Source organism: Coenobita brevimanus, chromosome 84 (assembly GCF_032717465.1).
Source record: "Coenobita brevimanus isolate Jiangsu-jjx chromosome 84, ASM3271746v2, whole genome shotgun sequence".
NCBI classification, from domain to species: Eukaryota; Metazoa; Arthropoda; class Malacostraca; order Decapoda; family Coenobitidae; genus Coenobita; species Coenobita brevimanus.
Genome location: NC_137037.1, coordinates 48916564 through 48935481, shown reverse-complemented (window position 1 = coordinate 48935481; position 18918 = coordinate 48916564). Strand labels below are relative to the sequence as shown.

At 40.4% G+C, this 18918-nt stretch overlaps 1 protein-coding gene across 2 annotated transcripts in view; it reads left to right on the top strand.

Moving 5' to 3' along the window:
• Snx6 (sorting nexin 6) overlaps nucleotides 1-18918 on the top strand; it is a 32211-nt gene that overhangs the window by 8135 nt on the left and 5158 nt on the right. The window contains exons 4-12 of one of the 2 annotated variants that reach the window (XM_080280264.1): nucleotides 1054-1164; nucleotides 2926-3047; nucleotides 3496-3619; nucleotides 5405-5609; nucleotides 6982-7097; nucleotides 7843-8025; nucleotides 12605-12622; nucleotides 16866-16929; nucleotides 17913-17998. In XM_080280264.1, coding sequence (XP_080136390.1) covers nucleotides 1054-1164; nucleotides 2926-3047; nucleotides 3496-3619; nucleotides 5405-5609; nucleotides 6982-7097; nucleotides 7843-8025; nucleotides 12605-12622; nucleotides 16866-16929; nucleotides 17913-17998 — 1029 coding nt within the window. The remainder of the gene's footprint in view (nucleotides 1-1053; nucleotides 1165-2925; nucleotides 3048-3495; nucleotides 3620-5404; nucleotides 5610-6981; nucleotides 7098-7842; nucleotides 8026-12604; nucleotides 12623-16865; nucleotides 16930-17912; nucleotides 17999-18918) is intronic. The other variant, XM_080280265.1, reaches the window with a different exon arrangement.

The window sequence follows — 18918 nt, the reverse complement described above, 5'->3', positions numbered from 1 at the left end:
CATGCAGCATTCATATTCAAATCTTAGATCTCTTACTGCAGGATAAGATCACATCCATACTATGTTGTTGGCTGTTTGTACAGTAATGGATTCCTAGGTCTTACACACACACACACACACACACACACACACACACACACACACACACACACACACACACACACACACACACACACACACACACACACACACACACACACACACACACAGACACACACACACACACACACACACACACACACACACACACACACACACACACACACACACACACACACACACACACACACACACACACACACACACACACACACACACACACACACACACACACACACACACACACACACACACACACACACACACACACACACACACACACACACACACACACACACACACACACACACACACACACACACACACACACACACACACACACACACACACACACACACACACACACACACACACACACACACACACACACACACACACACACACACACACACACACACACACACACACACACACACACACACACACACACACACACACACACACACACACACACACACACACACACACACACACACACACACACACACACACACACACACACACACACACACACACACACACACACACACACACACACACACACACACACACACACACACACACACACACACACACACACACACACACACACACACACACACACACACACACACACACACACACACACACACACACACACACACACACACACACACACACACACACACACACACACACACACACACAAGGAAATTTAACCACAAGTAAACAATGTCAAGGTCCAGGCCAGAACTTATTTCACATTTGAGGTCTCTTTTTTCCCAACAGTTGCCAGCATCTTTTGGGAAGTATTTGACTAGTTTTGGCATTTGGCTTAGCTTCCTGTCTTTAGGAAACATGAGCTGTACCATCACCAACTTCAGCATGGGGATTCCCTACGAGAAGCATGGAGTCATTTCGATTAATTAATTGAATTATTGATCTCTCCCTCAGACGACGCTACCAGAATACAGTAAGAGTGAGTTCTCAGTGGTACGCCAACATGAGGAGTTCATCTGGCTCCATGACCGCTTCCAAGAAAATGAAGACTATGCAGGATATATTGTAAGTCAAGGTGATGGGCAGCTATAGATTAAACCAGTTCTGTTAATTTGACCCCTACTGACATTATAAACATGACAGGATTAAGCTGCATGTAAACAGTATTAGGGGCCTACCAGATAGTAGCTTTAAAGCCATTATCAAAAACCAGCAAGATTCATTGAAAATCCATCTGGTTTGCCTGATTTTAAATACTGTATATTTTTGGGTAGGTGGGGGCACTCACCATCCACTCATTTGATGTAGTGCTGCTCTCAGGTGTCTGCCCTTTCCTCTCCTCCATCCTTCTTTTCTTCCATCCTCTTCTGTCTTTCTTTCCTTCAGTTTTTCCATGTCCTTCTGCTTACGGGTGACTTTACACTCCCTCTTCTGTCTTTCATGGTTGACCATACACTGAGTGACAAGCCAAATGGTTTCCTGTACACCAGGAAACCATTTACTATGCTGGGTGGTAACCATATAACCAAATTTTGGCGCCTGGTGGTTTAGTGGATAATTATTGCATTCCAGTTGGATTGAGCCGGTGAAGGTTTATGTCCAAGGGGTGGTTGGGGTTTATTGCTCACTTAATGCAACTCAGGGATGAGTGAGGCTGATTACTCTTATCTTAAATGTCGGGATCAGCTGCCTAGCCCCGGGCTCCTATGCTCCTCATGGGGCAACGTTGGACTGGATGATGGATGGATGGATAAAGAATTTGAATCAGAAGTAAATTCCATCCATCATCCAATCCTACATTGCCCCATGAGGAGTGTAGGAGCCCAGGGCTAGGCAGTTGGTCCCAACATTTAAGATGAGAGTGACCAGCCTCACTCATCCCTGAGTGGCATTACATGAGCAGTCAACCCTAACCACCCCTTGGATATGAACCTTCACCGGCTCAATACGACTGGAGCGCGATAATTACCTATTAAACCAGAAGGTGCCAAAATTTGGTTATGTGGTTACCACCCAGTGTAGTAAATAGTTTCCTGGTGTAGAGGAAACCATTTGGCTTGTCACTCAGTGTAGAGTCACCCACAGGCAGAAGGATGAGGAAAGAAAGACAGAAGAGGGAGTGTAAAGTTACCCGTAGGCAGAAGGACAAGGAGAGAATGAAGGAAAGGAAGACAGAAGAGGATGGAAGGAAAGAAGGATGGAGGAGAGGAAAGGGCAGACACCTGACAGCAGCACTACATCGAGTGAGTGGATGGTGAGTGCCCCCACCTACCACAAAATGGTTTTCAAAAACGCTCTTCAACTGCCTAAGTTTATCTGGAAAGATGAGGAGTCTGGAGTGGGTGAGAAAAAGATTGTGGTGTTGAGTAATGATCTGAATGGGTTTGCAGGTGAACAAGCTTATAGGTATTAGGGAATGCATAATGGACTGGGATAGAGCACTAGAAATATAGAATATTGTATTAAAGAAATTGCTTGAATTCAGTGATGTATTAAACTTGATTGTATGCAGTTGTCTACTATGTTTATTAAGAAAATAAACAAAACTTTGGAAGGGACAGTCCATACAGGCATACCAAGTAAAGTATGAGATGACTTCTGGTGAAGGGATGCCAGAACTGGGGGGACCTTGACTGGATGGATGCAAGAGACCAAGCATTGTAGAAAGTAACCAGTATGTGTAAAAAGCCAGGCTCATCCAAGCCTGGAACACTGCCTTACAGTATGTCTGCCCTATGTGCATAAATGTTGGTGAGCTTGCTGTGGAATCCATTGATATATTAAAAATGTGGCAGTTGTTTTAGTGACTGTCCTCTCTCTTTGCAGATACCTCCACCACCACCCCGCCCTGATTTTGATGCCTCACGAGAGAAACTACAAAAGCTGGGGGAAGGGGAGGGTAGCATGACTAAGGAGGAGTTCAACAAAATGAAGCAGGAGCTGGAGGCGTGAGTCAAGCCAAGGACCCTTATTTTACACCCATGTGTAGATACACACAGTCTTATCAAGGCACACCTGTACTAGGACCTTTTTTTTTTTTTTTTTTTTTTTTTTTTTTTTTTCTCCCATAATCCTTATTTGATTCTGTTTATTATATTTATATCAAGAATACACTGTTGTAAGAAATAGTTTGATATACTTTTACATAACTAAGGCCCATATTCTTTTTGGCTAAGGAAACTTTTCAGTATCTCTTTGATCACCAGTATATTTCTGCATACAGCACAGCAGTAATTCTCTTGCATGTTATTTGAGTAGTCTCTATTGATGCTGAAAAGACATGGTTCACATACCAAAGGTTATATAGATCATTAAGTAAGAGGTACTGGAAGCCTGTTGAGAATGTGGGCCAGTGACACCATCTTGGATTTATAATTTCTCTCTGTTCTTTTGTAGGGAGTACTTGGCAACTTTCAAGAAGACAGTGGCGATGCATGAGGTGTTTTTGACGCGCTTAGCCCAACATAATATTTTCAGGAATGATCACAACTTTAGGGTCTTCCTTGAATATGACCAGGATGTGAGTACCTCCTTAAACACTGTTATAGCTTCAGTGTACCTCTTTTACCCGTTACTACGTTTTCAAAACACTTGAGCCTCAGATATTATGTTGTATTCACTTTAACTTGACCTGAAATTGCCAGGTCTCCATCTTCAAAGGCAGGTTGAAACAGTGGATTATTACTAGAATTTGATGCTAGTCAGTAATAATTGTTATGGAGCTACAAGTTACAAAAGTATGGTATGAAAATGTTGGCCAAGTTAAGATGAAACAATTATAATATGCCACTCAGATTGTCATACAGTCTTTGTCCTCACACATGTTATAAACTTTGTCATGCAGCATTCTGATTTGGTCAGTCAGTTATTTGTTTGGCTCCTTTGCTAGTCCTGCATACCTCGTTATATTACAAGAAGTAGTACAGTGTAGGCACAGGTACTGTGTTAGATATTCACGTGGAAGAATGTTTGTGGATGTTTGTTTTGTCGTGGTTGTTAATACTTGAAGCATCAATAAACTGAAAGCCACATAGGTTATGATAAAGGTTTGACTTGGCATCACAAAGCCAGGTACGGTATATCTAACAGCATGAATACCCTTCATAATCATATTGCTGTCATGGTGTACAGAAAATGAAGACAGTCCGGATATAATATTGTGAAACATATTAGTATAAAACTTAGTGAGAGCAGCACTGCAGTAAACCCTCAATATAACGGACCCTGGTATTGCAAATTTCGGATGTAACAAACGGCCAAATCATGACCAAACTTCCCCCAGGTTTTGCGAACAAAGTTTGCTAAATAAGGGGGAAGTTCGGGAATCAGCCCATGGTGACAACAGCATCCCTTCCTGGCACAATAAACGTACTGTAACAGTACTACATTATACTGTTTTATATGCTGTATTCTTCATCCATCCATCCATCATCTAATCCTACGTTGACCCATGAGGAGCGTAGGAGCCTTGGGCTAGGAAAGTTGGTCCTGGCAATTAAGATGAGAGTGACCAGCCTCACTCATCCCTGAGTGGAATTACGTGAGCAGTAAACCCCAACCACCCCTTGGATATAAACCTTCACGGGCTCAATCCAATTGGAGCACCTTTATTACCCACTAAACCACTAGGAGCCAAAATTTGGTTATATGGTTACCATCCAGCGTCGTAAATGATTTCCTGGTGTGCAGGAAACCATTTGGCTTGTCACTCAGTGTAGAGTCACCCACAGGCAGAAGGAAGAGAAAAGAATGAAGGAAGATACAAGAGGGAGTGTAAAGTCACCCACAGGCAGAAGAAAGAGGAAAGAATGAAGGAAAGAAAGACAGAAGTGGATGGATGGAAAGAAGGATGGAGGAGAGGAAAGGGCAGACACCCGAGAGCAGCACTACATCAAGTGAGTGGATGGTGAGCGTCCCCACCTACCACACTGCTGTATTCTTATTATTGTATTTATATGTACAGCTTCATACAGTATTGTATTTACATGTACAATTTCATAAACCATTGAATTCTCCAGGTAAAACTTCATAGAATAAGTTTAGCTTATGTGTGAAAATCTAGGACCGAACAACTCCCCATATAAAGTGAACTGAGTTCGGTAATCCCTCGGAAATGCCGACCCCTCGTATATAGCGAACTTTTGGTATAGCAACCCACCCCTCCCCCCAATTAGTTCGTTATATCGAGGGTTTACTGTATATTGTTTTCTGTTTTCCCTCCCATGTCATCTCCCAAGTCATCGGTGTGCACCATGAACAAAAAAGTGATTACTGTACTGTACATACTCCTCCCTCTTCTCTGCAGTTATCTGTGCGCACTAAAAACAAAAAAGAGAAGGTTGAAGGCCTTTTCCGCAGCTTCAACAAGAGTACTGATGAGTTGCTGTTGGGAGCAACGCAGCGTGATGTGGATGAGATGCTGGAACGTGAGAAGACTTTCCTCCTTGAACACCACAATGCGCTAAAGGACACCACACTGAAGGCAGACCGCATGACCCAGGCTCACAAAAGTTAGTATATTGGAACATTATGTACAGGAAGCACACACCAGTGTTTTTTTTTTTTTTTTTTTTTTTTTTTTTTTCCCCCCCCAACATGCACTACTTTTGTTGTTGTTGTTGTTGTTCAGTAAATATCAGTTTAGTCATTTCCAAAGTTTTCTTTATGGTATCAGTAACTTCATACCTTAAACTGGGCCTTTAAAATGCAGTTCATCACCACCTGATGCTCTGCTGAAGAAAACATAAAAAATATTAGAATGGCATTGGCATTAGACAAGCTTCTGACTGGTGTGGGTTCATAACGATATCCATCCATCCATCCATTATCCAATCCTACGTTGCCCCATGAAGAATATAGGAGGCCGGGGCTAGGCAAGTTGGTCCTGACATTGAAGATGAGAGTGTCCAGCCTCATTCATCGCTGAGTGTGAGTGGCATTATGTGAGCAATTAACCCCAACCACCCCTTGGATATAAACCTTCTCTGACTCAATCCAATTGGAGTGCCGCAGTTACCCACTAAATTACCCAGGCGCCAAAATTTGGTTAAATGAAAATGTCCGTACATTTCATGTTATATTTCATTCATAATACTTTGGGATTACCTTCACGTCATGTCATCACCAGTCTGTGATGTTTCACATCCATACATTATAACAGTTTAATGTGTAAAAAGAATGTTGATTACCAAAGGTAATGAAACTACATATTCTTATATTGACCTTAACATAAGCCAGTATTGGTATATTGTACAGTATTCTGATGTTGAGTACTGTATTAAAGGAGGGAGCTCATTCTTCAACCTTCCCTGGTAAAGAGAACTGTAAGCTTATTGCTTTTGTAGAAGATTTAACAGCTGTCAGATACCACATGGTACCATAAGAAATGCATGCCAGGGTAAAGTTTGCATGGGAGTTTTACTCACTTTAGACTCACTCGATGTAGTCCTGCTCGAGTGTGCTTGACCTTTCCCCTCCTCCTTTCCTTTTTCTTACCATCCATTTCTGTCTCCCATTCCTTCTTTCTTCTCTCTTCCTTCTGTCTGCGGGAGACTCTACACTGAGTGACAAGCCAAATGGTTTTCTGTACACCAGGAAGCCATATACTGTGTTACACTGGGTGGTAACCATTTAACCAGATTATGTCACCTGGTGTTTAAGTGGGTAATTACGGCGCTCCAATCGGATGGAGCCTGTGCAGGTTTAAATCCAAGGGTTGGTTGGGGTTATTGCTCAAGTAATGCCATCCAGGAATGAGTGAGGCTGGTCACTCTCATCATAAATGTCAGGACCAACTTGCCTAGCCCCAAGCTCCTACACTTCTCATGGGGCAACACAGGATTAGATGATGATGATGATGATGACGATGATTTCTTTCTTCAGATGTGGCTGACTCGTACATCAAGTTATCGACTGGGCTATCCCAGTTGGGCACCATTGAGGGGCCCAGACTAGAAAAATTCATCAATAAGGTTGCAGACACATTTGAAAAGGCCAGGGTAAGCCATGGGTTTTAGTTGTGTCAATTTGAGAGAAGGCGAGGATATTATGAAGTGTGTATCTGTCACTCTGTCTTAGGTGTTATTTTGTTTCCATGTAAACTTACAGGTGTAAAGCAATTTTTGTGGGCCATATCATGAAATTATATCTACCAAAACCCATACTAACATAAAGCATCACAGTACAGTAGTCTCCATATTATGAGGCACATGACACAGATTAGTGAATGGGTATACCGGTATATGTTGCTGAGCAGTGTCCAGCTGCAACCTTGTGTTGGGATTACACCTTCTGCATAATATCAGGACACACATCTTCCCGTAATGGAACTGTCTTTTGTATTATGAAATATGTTCTACACCTACTCTGTCTGGTTTACAGAGAAGTCTGGTGCAGCCAGGTCTTGTATACTGGCAGTTTACCTTAATGTATATCCTTATCAACAGACGAAGCACAAGGTAAAATATCACATTTGGTACTGATAATTTTTTATCCACATACAAGAGTATCACCTTTGTCCTTGTGGGCATTCATGTTTTCATTTACAGCAAGTCCTCAACATAATTTTATACAGTGTTTTTCTGCTATTGAATCCTCAAGATTGTACAGAAGAATTTCCTTTTCAAAATTTAGTCTTAGTTATATGGAGACAGATGTGATATTTTGAAACAGATGTCATATGATGAGCATAGCGTCAACCCAGATCAGACATCAAATACCAACAGTCTTTCCCATTTACCCCAGAAAGTAGAAGGCCGTGTAGGATCAGATGAGGACTTGAAGTTGTCGGACACTTTGAGGTACTACGTTCGTGACGGCACTGCAGCTAAGGACCTGCTGTACCGCCGCCTTCGTTGCTTGGCCAACTATGAGCAGGCCAACAAAAACCTTGACCGTGCCCGGGCCAAGAACAAGGATGTCCATGCAGTGAGTTTGTAGTGATGAGTGGGAGTGAGCCAGGACCAAGGCAGTGTAGCTGAAAATTGATGTGTGTGCAAGAGAACCACGACAGAGGGTTATATTTATAAAAAAAATTTAGCTTAAGTTGAATGTAATACTGGTTGTTTATCCTTTTGTCTTCACCTGCGTTGCTACCAAAAACTTAACAGTGAAATCAGCAATATATTTAAGTTGTCGAACACAATGAAAGTCCTCTTATGTGACTTCAGGACTTCCATGAGAGATGTTGTATGCTGATGATTTGGTATATATTGCAGAGAATGAAAGGGAGGTGGAGGAAAGATTTGGAAAATGGAGAGATGGTATGGGGCAGAAGGGTTTAAGGCCCCATTCACACCATAGGGACGGTCACACTCCAGTCACGCTGCACTCTCACTCCGCTCACGGTCTTGGTGCATTCACACATCCGGTCCGCTCTCACTTCGCTCATGGTCCCATCATCCCCTCTCCCTCCACTGACAGAGGATGTGTGACATTTCACAAGTCACACATCCTCAGTCAGTGGTCATTAGATATTTTATTTCAGGAGAGAGAGAAAGAGAGAGAGAGAGAGAGAAACTAGCAGCAAAAGGACAAATAGTTTCGCTGTAAACTCCACAACACACAAACGCTTAGAATACGGGCGATTTCTTGTGTCTTGTGGGGACGGCTAAATCAGTGTTATCAGTGTCCATCCTGCCTCACTTATTCATTTCCTACTCTCACTGCCACACCCACGCCCACACCAGCATATTGAACCATCCACACAACACACAAGATACTGTCAGGCAAGTTTCCAGTGTAGCGTTATTTACAGTCCACCCTGAATGATATTTCGTACTCACTGTGGGTTTAGAGATTCCGCAGGGCCTCTCTCTTAGCGATTTATTCTGCATCTGACACCTCAGTATTGATTAGTTTTGTGTTTATGTAAACTATGTCCATATTAAAATGAAATAATTTATATACTACAGAAAGCTAAGGGGTAATGTTCAAAATAAATCGCTAAGGAAGAGTGTAAGGAAGAATGCTATGCAGCTAGATGTACTCGTAAAACAGGAATCTCTCTCTCTCTCTCTCTCTCTCTCTCTCTCTCTCTCTATCTATCTCTATCTTTTCAAGAGAGCAACAGTACCCATCTGTACAAGGGCTGAATCAGAGCGAGACCGTGGCGGGTGTTCTTATTTGCTCCACTCTCGGTCCACTTTCGCTCCGGTCAAAATATCTTTTGACTGGGTCTTGAGTGGAGCGTTCCTTGATAGTTATTGCCAGTGTGAATGCTTCCACTGATATGCATGTAATGATATTTGACCGGACTGTGAACGGAGCGAGAGCGGAGTGCGACCGTCTCTATAGTGTGAATTGGACCTAAGAGTAAATGCAGATAAAACAAAAATTAATGTATCTAGGGCTAGGGGTGGTACTGTTTGAGAAGAGTGGGAGTGGCCATGTACGAATTTGCCACAAGGGCATGGGAAGTAATTCCATCTTGTGCAGTGTTTGTGATAAGTGGGTGCATTGGAGATGTGGTGGTATTAGAGGTAGACTGCGAGATAATGCTAAGTTCATGTGTGCGGTGTGTCGGGGAGAGCATGTGGAGATTGCCAGTCACGAAAGAATTGAACTTGCTGGTGAGTCTCATGAGTGTGTGGAAGAGTTTTGTTATTTGGGAGACATGTTATATGCTGGAGGTGGAGCTGGAGCTATCTCTGTGGCTAGAGTGAGGAGTGGTTGGAAGTTCAGGGAGCTGTTGCCTCTCCTGACATTGAGAGGGCTTTCCCTCCATGCTAAGGGATCTTTGTATGCGGCATGTGTTAGAAGTGTAATTCTGTATAGTAGTGAGACCTGGGCAGGAAAGGAGAGGATATTTGCAAGGTCAGACATACAGGAATGGCAGTGATTAGGTGATTGTGCAGTGCGTCCTTGAATGCAAGGTCTGTGATGGCTAGGTTTAGGATGGAAGAGTTGAGGAGTGGGATGGGACTGGATTGTACTGGTGTTGTGATGAGGAGAGGTAGATTGAGATGGTTTGGGCATGTGGAGAAGACAGGGGATGATAATCGGGTGCAGAAAGTCAGAATTGTTAATATCTTTTTTGACAGTACTGCCACCAGCTCAAGATACCATCACTTTTGTTTTATCTGCATTTACTCTTAAGCCCTTGTGCCCCATACCATCTCCACTTCCTAAATCTTTCCTTTGCCTCCCTTTCATTCTCTGCAATCAACACCAAATCACCAGCGTGCAACATCTCCCATGGGAGTCCATTTCTGAAGTCATGTGAGAGGGCTGCAAGTACCATGATAAACAATAAGGGGCTCAAAACTGACCGCCGGTGCATACCAACATTCACGGAAAACTCATTTCTCAAATCCCCACGCTCGTGCGTGCACACACACACACACACACACATATATATATATATATATATATATATAAATGAATTTCCAGTGCTTGAAGTCTGATGGAGTACCATGTGGTAAGGTACCAGCAGCTTGAAAACTCTGCTTGGGGCTTGCAAGGAGTTGCTCTTTAACAGAGCTCATATGTGTTTCTGTGTGTGTTTGTATTATAATTTTACACATGAGGGAGAGACAGACGGACAGAGGCAGAGACACAAAGAGATCCCAGGTGTTCTGATCTTGGTAGATGTCATAAAAAGCCTACAGGTAACTTGCTTTGGGTGATGAATACATGTGCAAGTAAGGGCCTTGTCACACTGGGGTTGGCAACTAATGTATTTGGCGCAAATTGTCAGTGTGCAGTTCGGTTGGAATAAGAACACCCCATTTGTTTAGCCCATGTTCTTAGTACTCCATTTCTCAGTGCCAGACATGAGGCAGGTGGTATTGAGAAACAATCTGCCTATATTGTGGCCCTGTGGTATAGTCTTCTTTCAACTTTTACACTATCCTGCATGATGTGATATTTACAGTACCACAGAATATGTCAGATTCCAACGGCAGTGTTAAGAGCCTCTATTTATGGTATTCTGAGTGTATGGTACAGTGGGTGTCAGGGTAATATTGTGGTTTAAATTCATGAATGTTTACCCTTGATTATTGCTAGAGATATCTACATGAAATTAAAGGCAAGATTACTTTCATATCAGTTTATGAAATTAATGGTTTTGGTTTGAAATGTTACAGTATATTTTTTATGGAAGGCTTGGTTTGTTTAATGTGTGAGAGCGGTGTAGATGGGGTGGGTGATAGTCTACACCTCTTTCTACTTATATACTGTACTTCCTTTGCCATTGTTATTCTCTTCCTCATACTGGGTAAATAGTGTGGGATAGTGAAGTAGTGTGCTGAGCTACTTTCTGCTCTGAACTAGTTTTTGTTTATGGGTGCAGAGAAATAAGTATCTGTGTAGTGTATTAACAATTACAGTAATGCATGTTCAAATTATCGAGTACAGTCACCACAGCACTGAGATGGAGACGGCAGATACCTGGGCAGATATTCTTGGACATATTTTCAGTTCACGTAAATTATTACCAAAATGCTTATCAGAAAGAGAAATAGTAAGTGCATGAAGTACAGTATAAAGGATGCATCACCACAGCTGTTAGTGAATGGAAAGGTGGTAGTAATGAATAATTTTAAAATTAGGGGCAAGAGAGTGCTGTGAAGACTTACTATGAAAAAAAAAAATTATAAGACAGCAATTTATTTTACTTATTTTATGGTAGACAATACAGTATACTGATTATCTTTTGTTATAAATATAATCACTGCAAATTCCAAATGCACAGTGCAAATCCATTAGCACACTAGTTAATGTTGTTTTTGTTGAATGAAGTTGAGCACAAAGACAGGAATGTGTTGTAGTCACAAGATTCTTAGCATTCACTCAGTGTAACTCCTGTATATTGTATAAGCTCTCTTGGCCAGCACTAGCCATGTAAAGAAAGGTAAGGAAAGTACCTGGTATAGTCACTAACTGAACATGCTTCCCAGTTTGTGTCCCAGCTGGACAACAACATAGAAATTTAAAATGTCATTTATTTCATTTTGTTTTACTGGGTATCTGGTACATTGTCAGTTTCACACTTTATTTCATTTTTTTCTTAATTTACAATTTACTCTAAACCCTTAGTCAAGTAAGTTGAGTTAATGTACCTACAACTGAAGCTTTTTGCAACTACACTTAGAGTAAGCTTTGTAATTTGGAGGGAATGAAGTACAGTATTTAGGAAATAATCACACTCTTTAAAGTTCACAAAATGCAGACTTGTTGAACAACAAAACCATTACATTTTTTTATATGCTTAAAAGATTGTTAATGTGTATGTTGCAGTTCAGGGCATAATTTTGCATCAGCAGAGCATCATTTTGTACGTTATACTGGACTGAGGGTTTATTGTACTTTTATATCATTGCTTCTGTGATTTATTCTGTCTCCATAACTGGCTTTCGTGTGTTTAGTGCTTTCTCCTCCATCTTGGCTCTCAAACTGTGGTGCCAAATAGTGTGGTGGCGGTGTTGATGTATATTGTGTTATTGTGAGTTTACTAACGCCTCCCATTTCCCCCCTCCCCTTTCCCCCCTCCCCGCCACCCCAGCCAGTGGACGTAGCAGATGTAAGTATGACAAGAAGTGTCCCATCAGCACACACCCTCCACATGCATGTGTTGACACCACCACATTGCACACTTTGACATGTACTTTCATTGGTTGACCTGTTGAGTCTGGGGATGTCTGTCATATCACCATTTGCAATGTCCTGAATATGTTATTCAGCTTAGAATAAAGTTTTAAACAGGAGGGATTAGATGAAGCTGCAGTAAACTCCTTCAGTACAATTTGCCTTTCTCAAGTTGAATAAAATCATCTGGTAGCAACAGGAAAACTAAAAAGAATGTCATCTGGTATCTGGATATTAGGAAGGCTGCTTAGCATGTCTCCCTTACCTGTCTGTTTCTTTACATGTGTGGGTAATATTCTTCTGTGCCATATTTATGCAAACTGTTTTGCTCTAGAAACTATATAAATACTGTAATGCAGAAGTGTCCCAAATTCCATATTGTATCCTTCATTTTCTGTATTTTGATTTTGGCACATTCAGAGTTACTCTACAGATCACCTCATATTTAACCCTTCCAGGTTGAAATATCTGCCCTAAGCTGAATATAACTGTAAGATGACAAAAAGAAAATATAAAAAGATGTTCCTGAGCTCAGGGTGTAAGCCAACGAGAATATGTGTATTGACATTTGTTATCTTGCCATTTTGAGTCAGTTTTTCGTTGTTCCATTGCTCAGTATTATGTATTTTAATATTCTGCATCATATTCTTCTTTCCCTTCACAAGAAAGTGAATATTTCTATAATGAGCCAAATTCTGAAGAAATTCATCAGCCTCAGTGGTTAGTCTTCATGTTGGACCAAGACCAGTAAAAGCTAGGATAACAAGTGAAATTTTACAATTTAAGAATTGTTTCCCAAAATGGCAGATTTCTCCTATCTGTGTTGCATGATCTGAATGAAAAAGTGTCATGACTTGCTATCAGAATCACTATCTGTTATGCACATTATGTACAGTTGCCCTAAAGTATTCCTATCCTCCTATGTCTTTTTGGTATACAAATGGCAGCATGACTGTGATTAGCTAAGTGTATAGATGAATACACACTGACTAAACTGTCAAGACAGGAATGTGTATACGTTCTTACACTTACAGTATCCTGGCCAGTATGCCAGAGCATCACAGGTGGAGAGGAGTAGTTACTTTGAGGTTACTGTAAAGTACATTAAAAATAACTAAAACAATGAGTGTACTGTGTCTCATGTGTGGGCACAGCACTGAGTGTTGCATTGTAACTCCATCAATGCAGCAACTTTCATCTCTCAAAACAATCATATTTGCCTTAAGAAGTATCTTGTAATGAAGAGGTTAATGAGAAACTTATCTAACCTCTCAACTTCAGTCTCTCCTGAGCTGAATTAGAGTGTCCGGAAGTAACAGGAATAGTATGTAATAGACATCATTGTGGTGATGTTGTTAATTGTGAATCTCTTCATTACAGGTGTACTTATTTTTTGTTTTGGTAACTGCAGGACTATTATATTCAGAGTAGGGAGGACTTTTCACACTTAGGAGGAAAAGAGAATGCTCTCCCTCAATCCTTTCACCAAGAGAGGGCTTCCCTAAACTGAATTAAGTTTTCTGACAGTAGCATGAATAAAGTTCTAATGGCATCTCTGTACTGAAGGGTTAGCGGTAAAGTTTCTCACTGTGCATCCCAGAAACCTTCAGAAATATTATGGCCTGAATGGAAGAATTTTACCCAGGTGTTGAAATGTTTTTTGTTGTGAAGGTATGGTAGTTGTGTCCAGACTTGAACCCTCTTCATTAGGGTTGCCAAATCAAAAGGAAACAGAATGTTGGTAGGGTCTCAAACATTGTTCATGTAATCTGTCAGACATTAAAAAACAATAGATAAAATCAGTAAAATATCACTTTTTATTGCGCATCATCGAAATTTGGTACTGGATAGGTATTAATATAGATACCATTTGTCCATCCAACTATCCATCCATCATCCTATCCTTTTTTGTCCCATCAGGAGCATAGATTCACAGAACTATGCTTACAGTACGTTTTCAGACATCATGAGCAATCATTCACTCATCAGAGTGGCATACAGGTGGGTCCTGTTATACAAGTGGGGTATGTGAATGGAGGACTCCTTGGACGACGGAAACCCGTATAATGGAGTGAAAAAAAAAAATCGCAAAAACTCTTATAAGGGAGTGTGTAATTTGTGGGGAAAATAGGGTTAAATTAACTGACCCTGCTCACATCACAAAATTTGGGTTTAAATTGACCATTCTTATATCATCGGTTTCTCATATGAGGTGCCTGGAGGTAAAGGGGCTAAGTTGCCAAAGCAGTGTTTTGTGGGGGGGGGGGAACAAACTACCAATTTCCAGGGTAAACCAAAATTCATCATTTTGGCATGTTGACTCCTTTATCTCCGGGCACCTCATATAGCAGATGCTTGTTTAATGGGACCCACCTGTGTTAACAATGAATCCAAATCACCCATTATCTTTAAACCCTTATGGGCCACATCTGTTTGGAACATCTTAACCTACTAGACTATCAGACAATCATATGTTAGTTACGTAGATATTGTTGTGTTTCATTTTTAAAGGCTCCAAGATGCTTCCATACACCGGTCTTGGTCACTGAATGGCATCTGTTAACAGACTTGCTCTCCAGGAATTTATTTTCACAACGAACACAGTTTCAGCATTTGGGTATAGTTCTTCCATTTGAATAGTTGACAGCACTATGAGATCGGCACGTGTCGTGGTTTGACTCAATGGTATTCATCCTTGACCTGCTGACTCCACTTAACACTTGTTTTACCTCTTCAGTATGGTAACTTTTCTATTTTATTCAAGGTGCCACCAGGGGATGTTATTCACCTTTGATGTCTTGTGGTGGAGCTTTAGTTTCTATTCTCCCCACTATAAGGTGTCTCTAAATCTGAATGCAGTCATGTGGTGGTAGCAAAAAAAAAATGTAAGAGATGTCTTCATATTGAAAAGTTAAACATTGAACTTAGATATTTGTTAAACTTTACAGGTTATTTCAGTTTCTCAGACGGTAATGCTGTGTTCTAGCTTTGAATCTGCAGACTTTTAAGCAACAAAGATGTTATGAGTTGTCACTAAATTCTGAGGTTTATGTTATTAAAACTATTAGTGCAAAGGTGTAAATAAGGTTCCCCCCCCCCCCTGAATCCTGCAGTTATGATAGAACATGTCCATTTGTTCTGTATGATTTCTGAGTACTCATTGTAATATCGTTAATCAAAGCAAACCATTATAGATATTCCATTAATGACCAAAAAAAATTAGGGGTTTTCATATGCCTTAGCACACTCAGTTTTAATATGTCTCCCAAGTGTCTGTGAAATTGTGGTGGTGGTAGCACAGTGGGTGTGTGAGAGGGTGTGTGCTGTTTGGGGTTGGGTGAGGCCTCTGTTTATTTTTCCCTTCATCTCTTGTCTCTGTTACACTAATGTGTTTTATCAGGTGCTAATAGAGAATGTTACTAACCACCTCAGCAGAATATTGCCTGCATATTCACATCCTTTTTAAAGTTGAACATCACTGAATACTGCTTTCATCTAAGATTTACCGTATATTGTAGTGCTTGCTATGAACTAATTATCATGGTGCAGTGTGGCTATGTGGTTCTGGAATACATACAGATAAATGCTCTGATATGCTTGTCTAATCAGAAATAAATTTTCCTGGTATTTTTTGATGCAGCTACATTTCTGAAAAGCTTGTGAAACTCAGAAGCTCCCTTGATAGAGGTATCGTTTTTTACTTCACTACTGCACTGTTATGTTATGTTATGTATGTTAATATGGCTTGTTAGCCATTAGTTTTAGATAATGACTACAGTCTAGGTAAAAATCACTGTGTAGTAGTGAGTTGTCGGAAGAGTGAAACTCTCATGTGCTAATGCAATACAGTAACTGTAGAAATTATGTCCAGCACATCTTTGTCATGATTCAGGACTCTGTTGCCTAGACTTCACCAAATGTCATATGTATGTATGTATGATGATGATGATAGATTTATATACATGATCCCATGATGGATATGTAAGAAATTAAAGTAGCACAAAATCATTATAGGAGGCTTTTCACATAGCATGGTAAATACTGTATATGATCCATCACTGAATGATGGGTTCTACAGTATGTATACCTATAAAGAACTTCATTAGAGAAGGAGCTCATTATGTTTTGTTGTACTTACTGAAACTGATGAAACTTATTCACTCTGTTGTCTCCCACAGGCTGAGTTGGCACAGCAAAATGCCTGCGAGAAGTTTGAACACATCACCACTAGAGTCAAGGATGGTGAGTTCTAGTCCTCATTGTTGTCACTTCAACCCAGTGCCAGAATTACTACTGTCTGCAATATGTCAAGCCAGCTGTTGCGCATACCCTGGCATTAGGCTGGTATCTGCATTTATGTCCAGAATAATGTTCTACAGTAGTTACTGTACTTCATGATTGTGTTGTTATGTAAAGTATGTCATCGCTGAAGATAAGGAAGGTGGACTGTTACTCATGTGTTCCCTGCATGCCCTGGAAAACATTTTGTTTGCACACATCCTAGACATGTAAATAATTGAAATATAAGAATTGCAACTCCTGTGTGATGTATACGAGGCAGGTGGGAGTGTGGTAGGTGAGGTGCCCACCATTATTTCACATGATATAGTACAACCTTCAGGTGACTCTACATTGAGTTACATGCCAGATGGTTTCATGTTGCCCAGGAAACCATTTACCACATACATTGAGTTACATGCCAGATGGTTTCATGTTGCCCAGGAAACCATTTACCACATTCATTGGTAACCATATACCCAAATCAATGTCTATTGGCTTGTTAAAAGGTAATACAACTGAATGTGGCTTGCAGGTATTTTCATCTGAGGGATTGTGGAGGCTCATTGATCAGTCTTACCTTCAGTGTCTGGACTAATAAGCTTTGATCTAGGTTCTAATTCTTCTTAGGCATATACATAGGATTGGTAGATGGATGATTGGAATGAGAGATATAAAATTTGATAGCAACCCCATATTGAGTTTTTTTTTTTCTTTGGACCAGCAAATATTCTGTGAAATTTTATTTTAATCAGGAAAAACAGCTTTAAGATAAAAAAAAAAATTAAATTCCCATACTTTCACTAGTACCCGTGTTTCTCACTTATTTTTCATCATATTACGTTTCTGGCAGTATCATTCTGTTCGACGAATGTTCCACCATTTGCAGTTCAAGAGTTTTGTTGTTAAACCTGTGAATTGTATCAAAACCTTTTGTGTACCAACAGAGTTGAGTGACTTTAAGGTACGACGTGTTGCTGCCTTCAAGAAGAACCTCATAGAGTTAGCTGAGTTGGAACTAAAGCATGCCAAGGTCAGTCGTCTGATATTGTCACATAGAACTTGCATCATTTACAGGCATTGTAATCGCTTGAGTCAGTTTACAGCTTTACCCTTTTCTTTTGTCTTTTTAATGTATCTGTACATTTTTCTAGTTTGTTTCCTTTTTCTTTCTTTCTTTTAGTGTCCTTGTATTTTGTTTGCTTGTTTTTATATGCCCTTTACTCCCATATTCATAACCATCATCCCTATCCTCATTCCCACCTAAAAAGATGAAGTGAGGCAGGATCCAAATACAAATGAAGAGGAATTATAAAAGTTGGAGAATGGACCGCATAGTCATTCACACATCATTCGAGCTTTCAGAATTCAGGCCCCACCTCACAAATATATCTGTCTACCTTCTGCCTCCCCACCCCCCTCCCCTCCCTTTCTTTTTTCCTTCCATATACAGTAGGTGCACTTCACATACACTTCTTGAATGCAGCCTATCAACTACCTTGTTAAAAATGGGTTGCAAAGCCCTTAGTGTTCTTTTTCATACAATCTTTTACTTCATTTGTCCATTATAATCTCTCATGCACATGCACCCTTTTTATTATCCTTTCTATGTCTATTCTCTCTCTCTCTCTATATATATATATATGCTTTTAAGCTTTTTTATTTGTCTTATTATTATTTTCAGAACCCTCATGTAAGTAAACTGTCACTTTAAATAACATTGTGATTCTGGTACTGATGAATTATTCACTGATCAGTCACCTTTGTTTGTACACAACTTTGAAGTTTATACATTATATGTATCCCATTTTGACCATTCTTTTCACTGTACAGTACAGTATGGTACAGATCATTGTTATGCCATTGATTTATTCATGTTTCATTGTTCAGTTCCTCATATATCCATATGATGTATATTCATGTGATATTAGGATGTGTACCAATAGTATGATG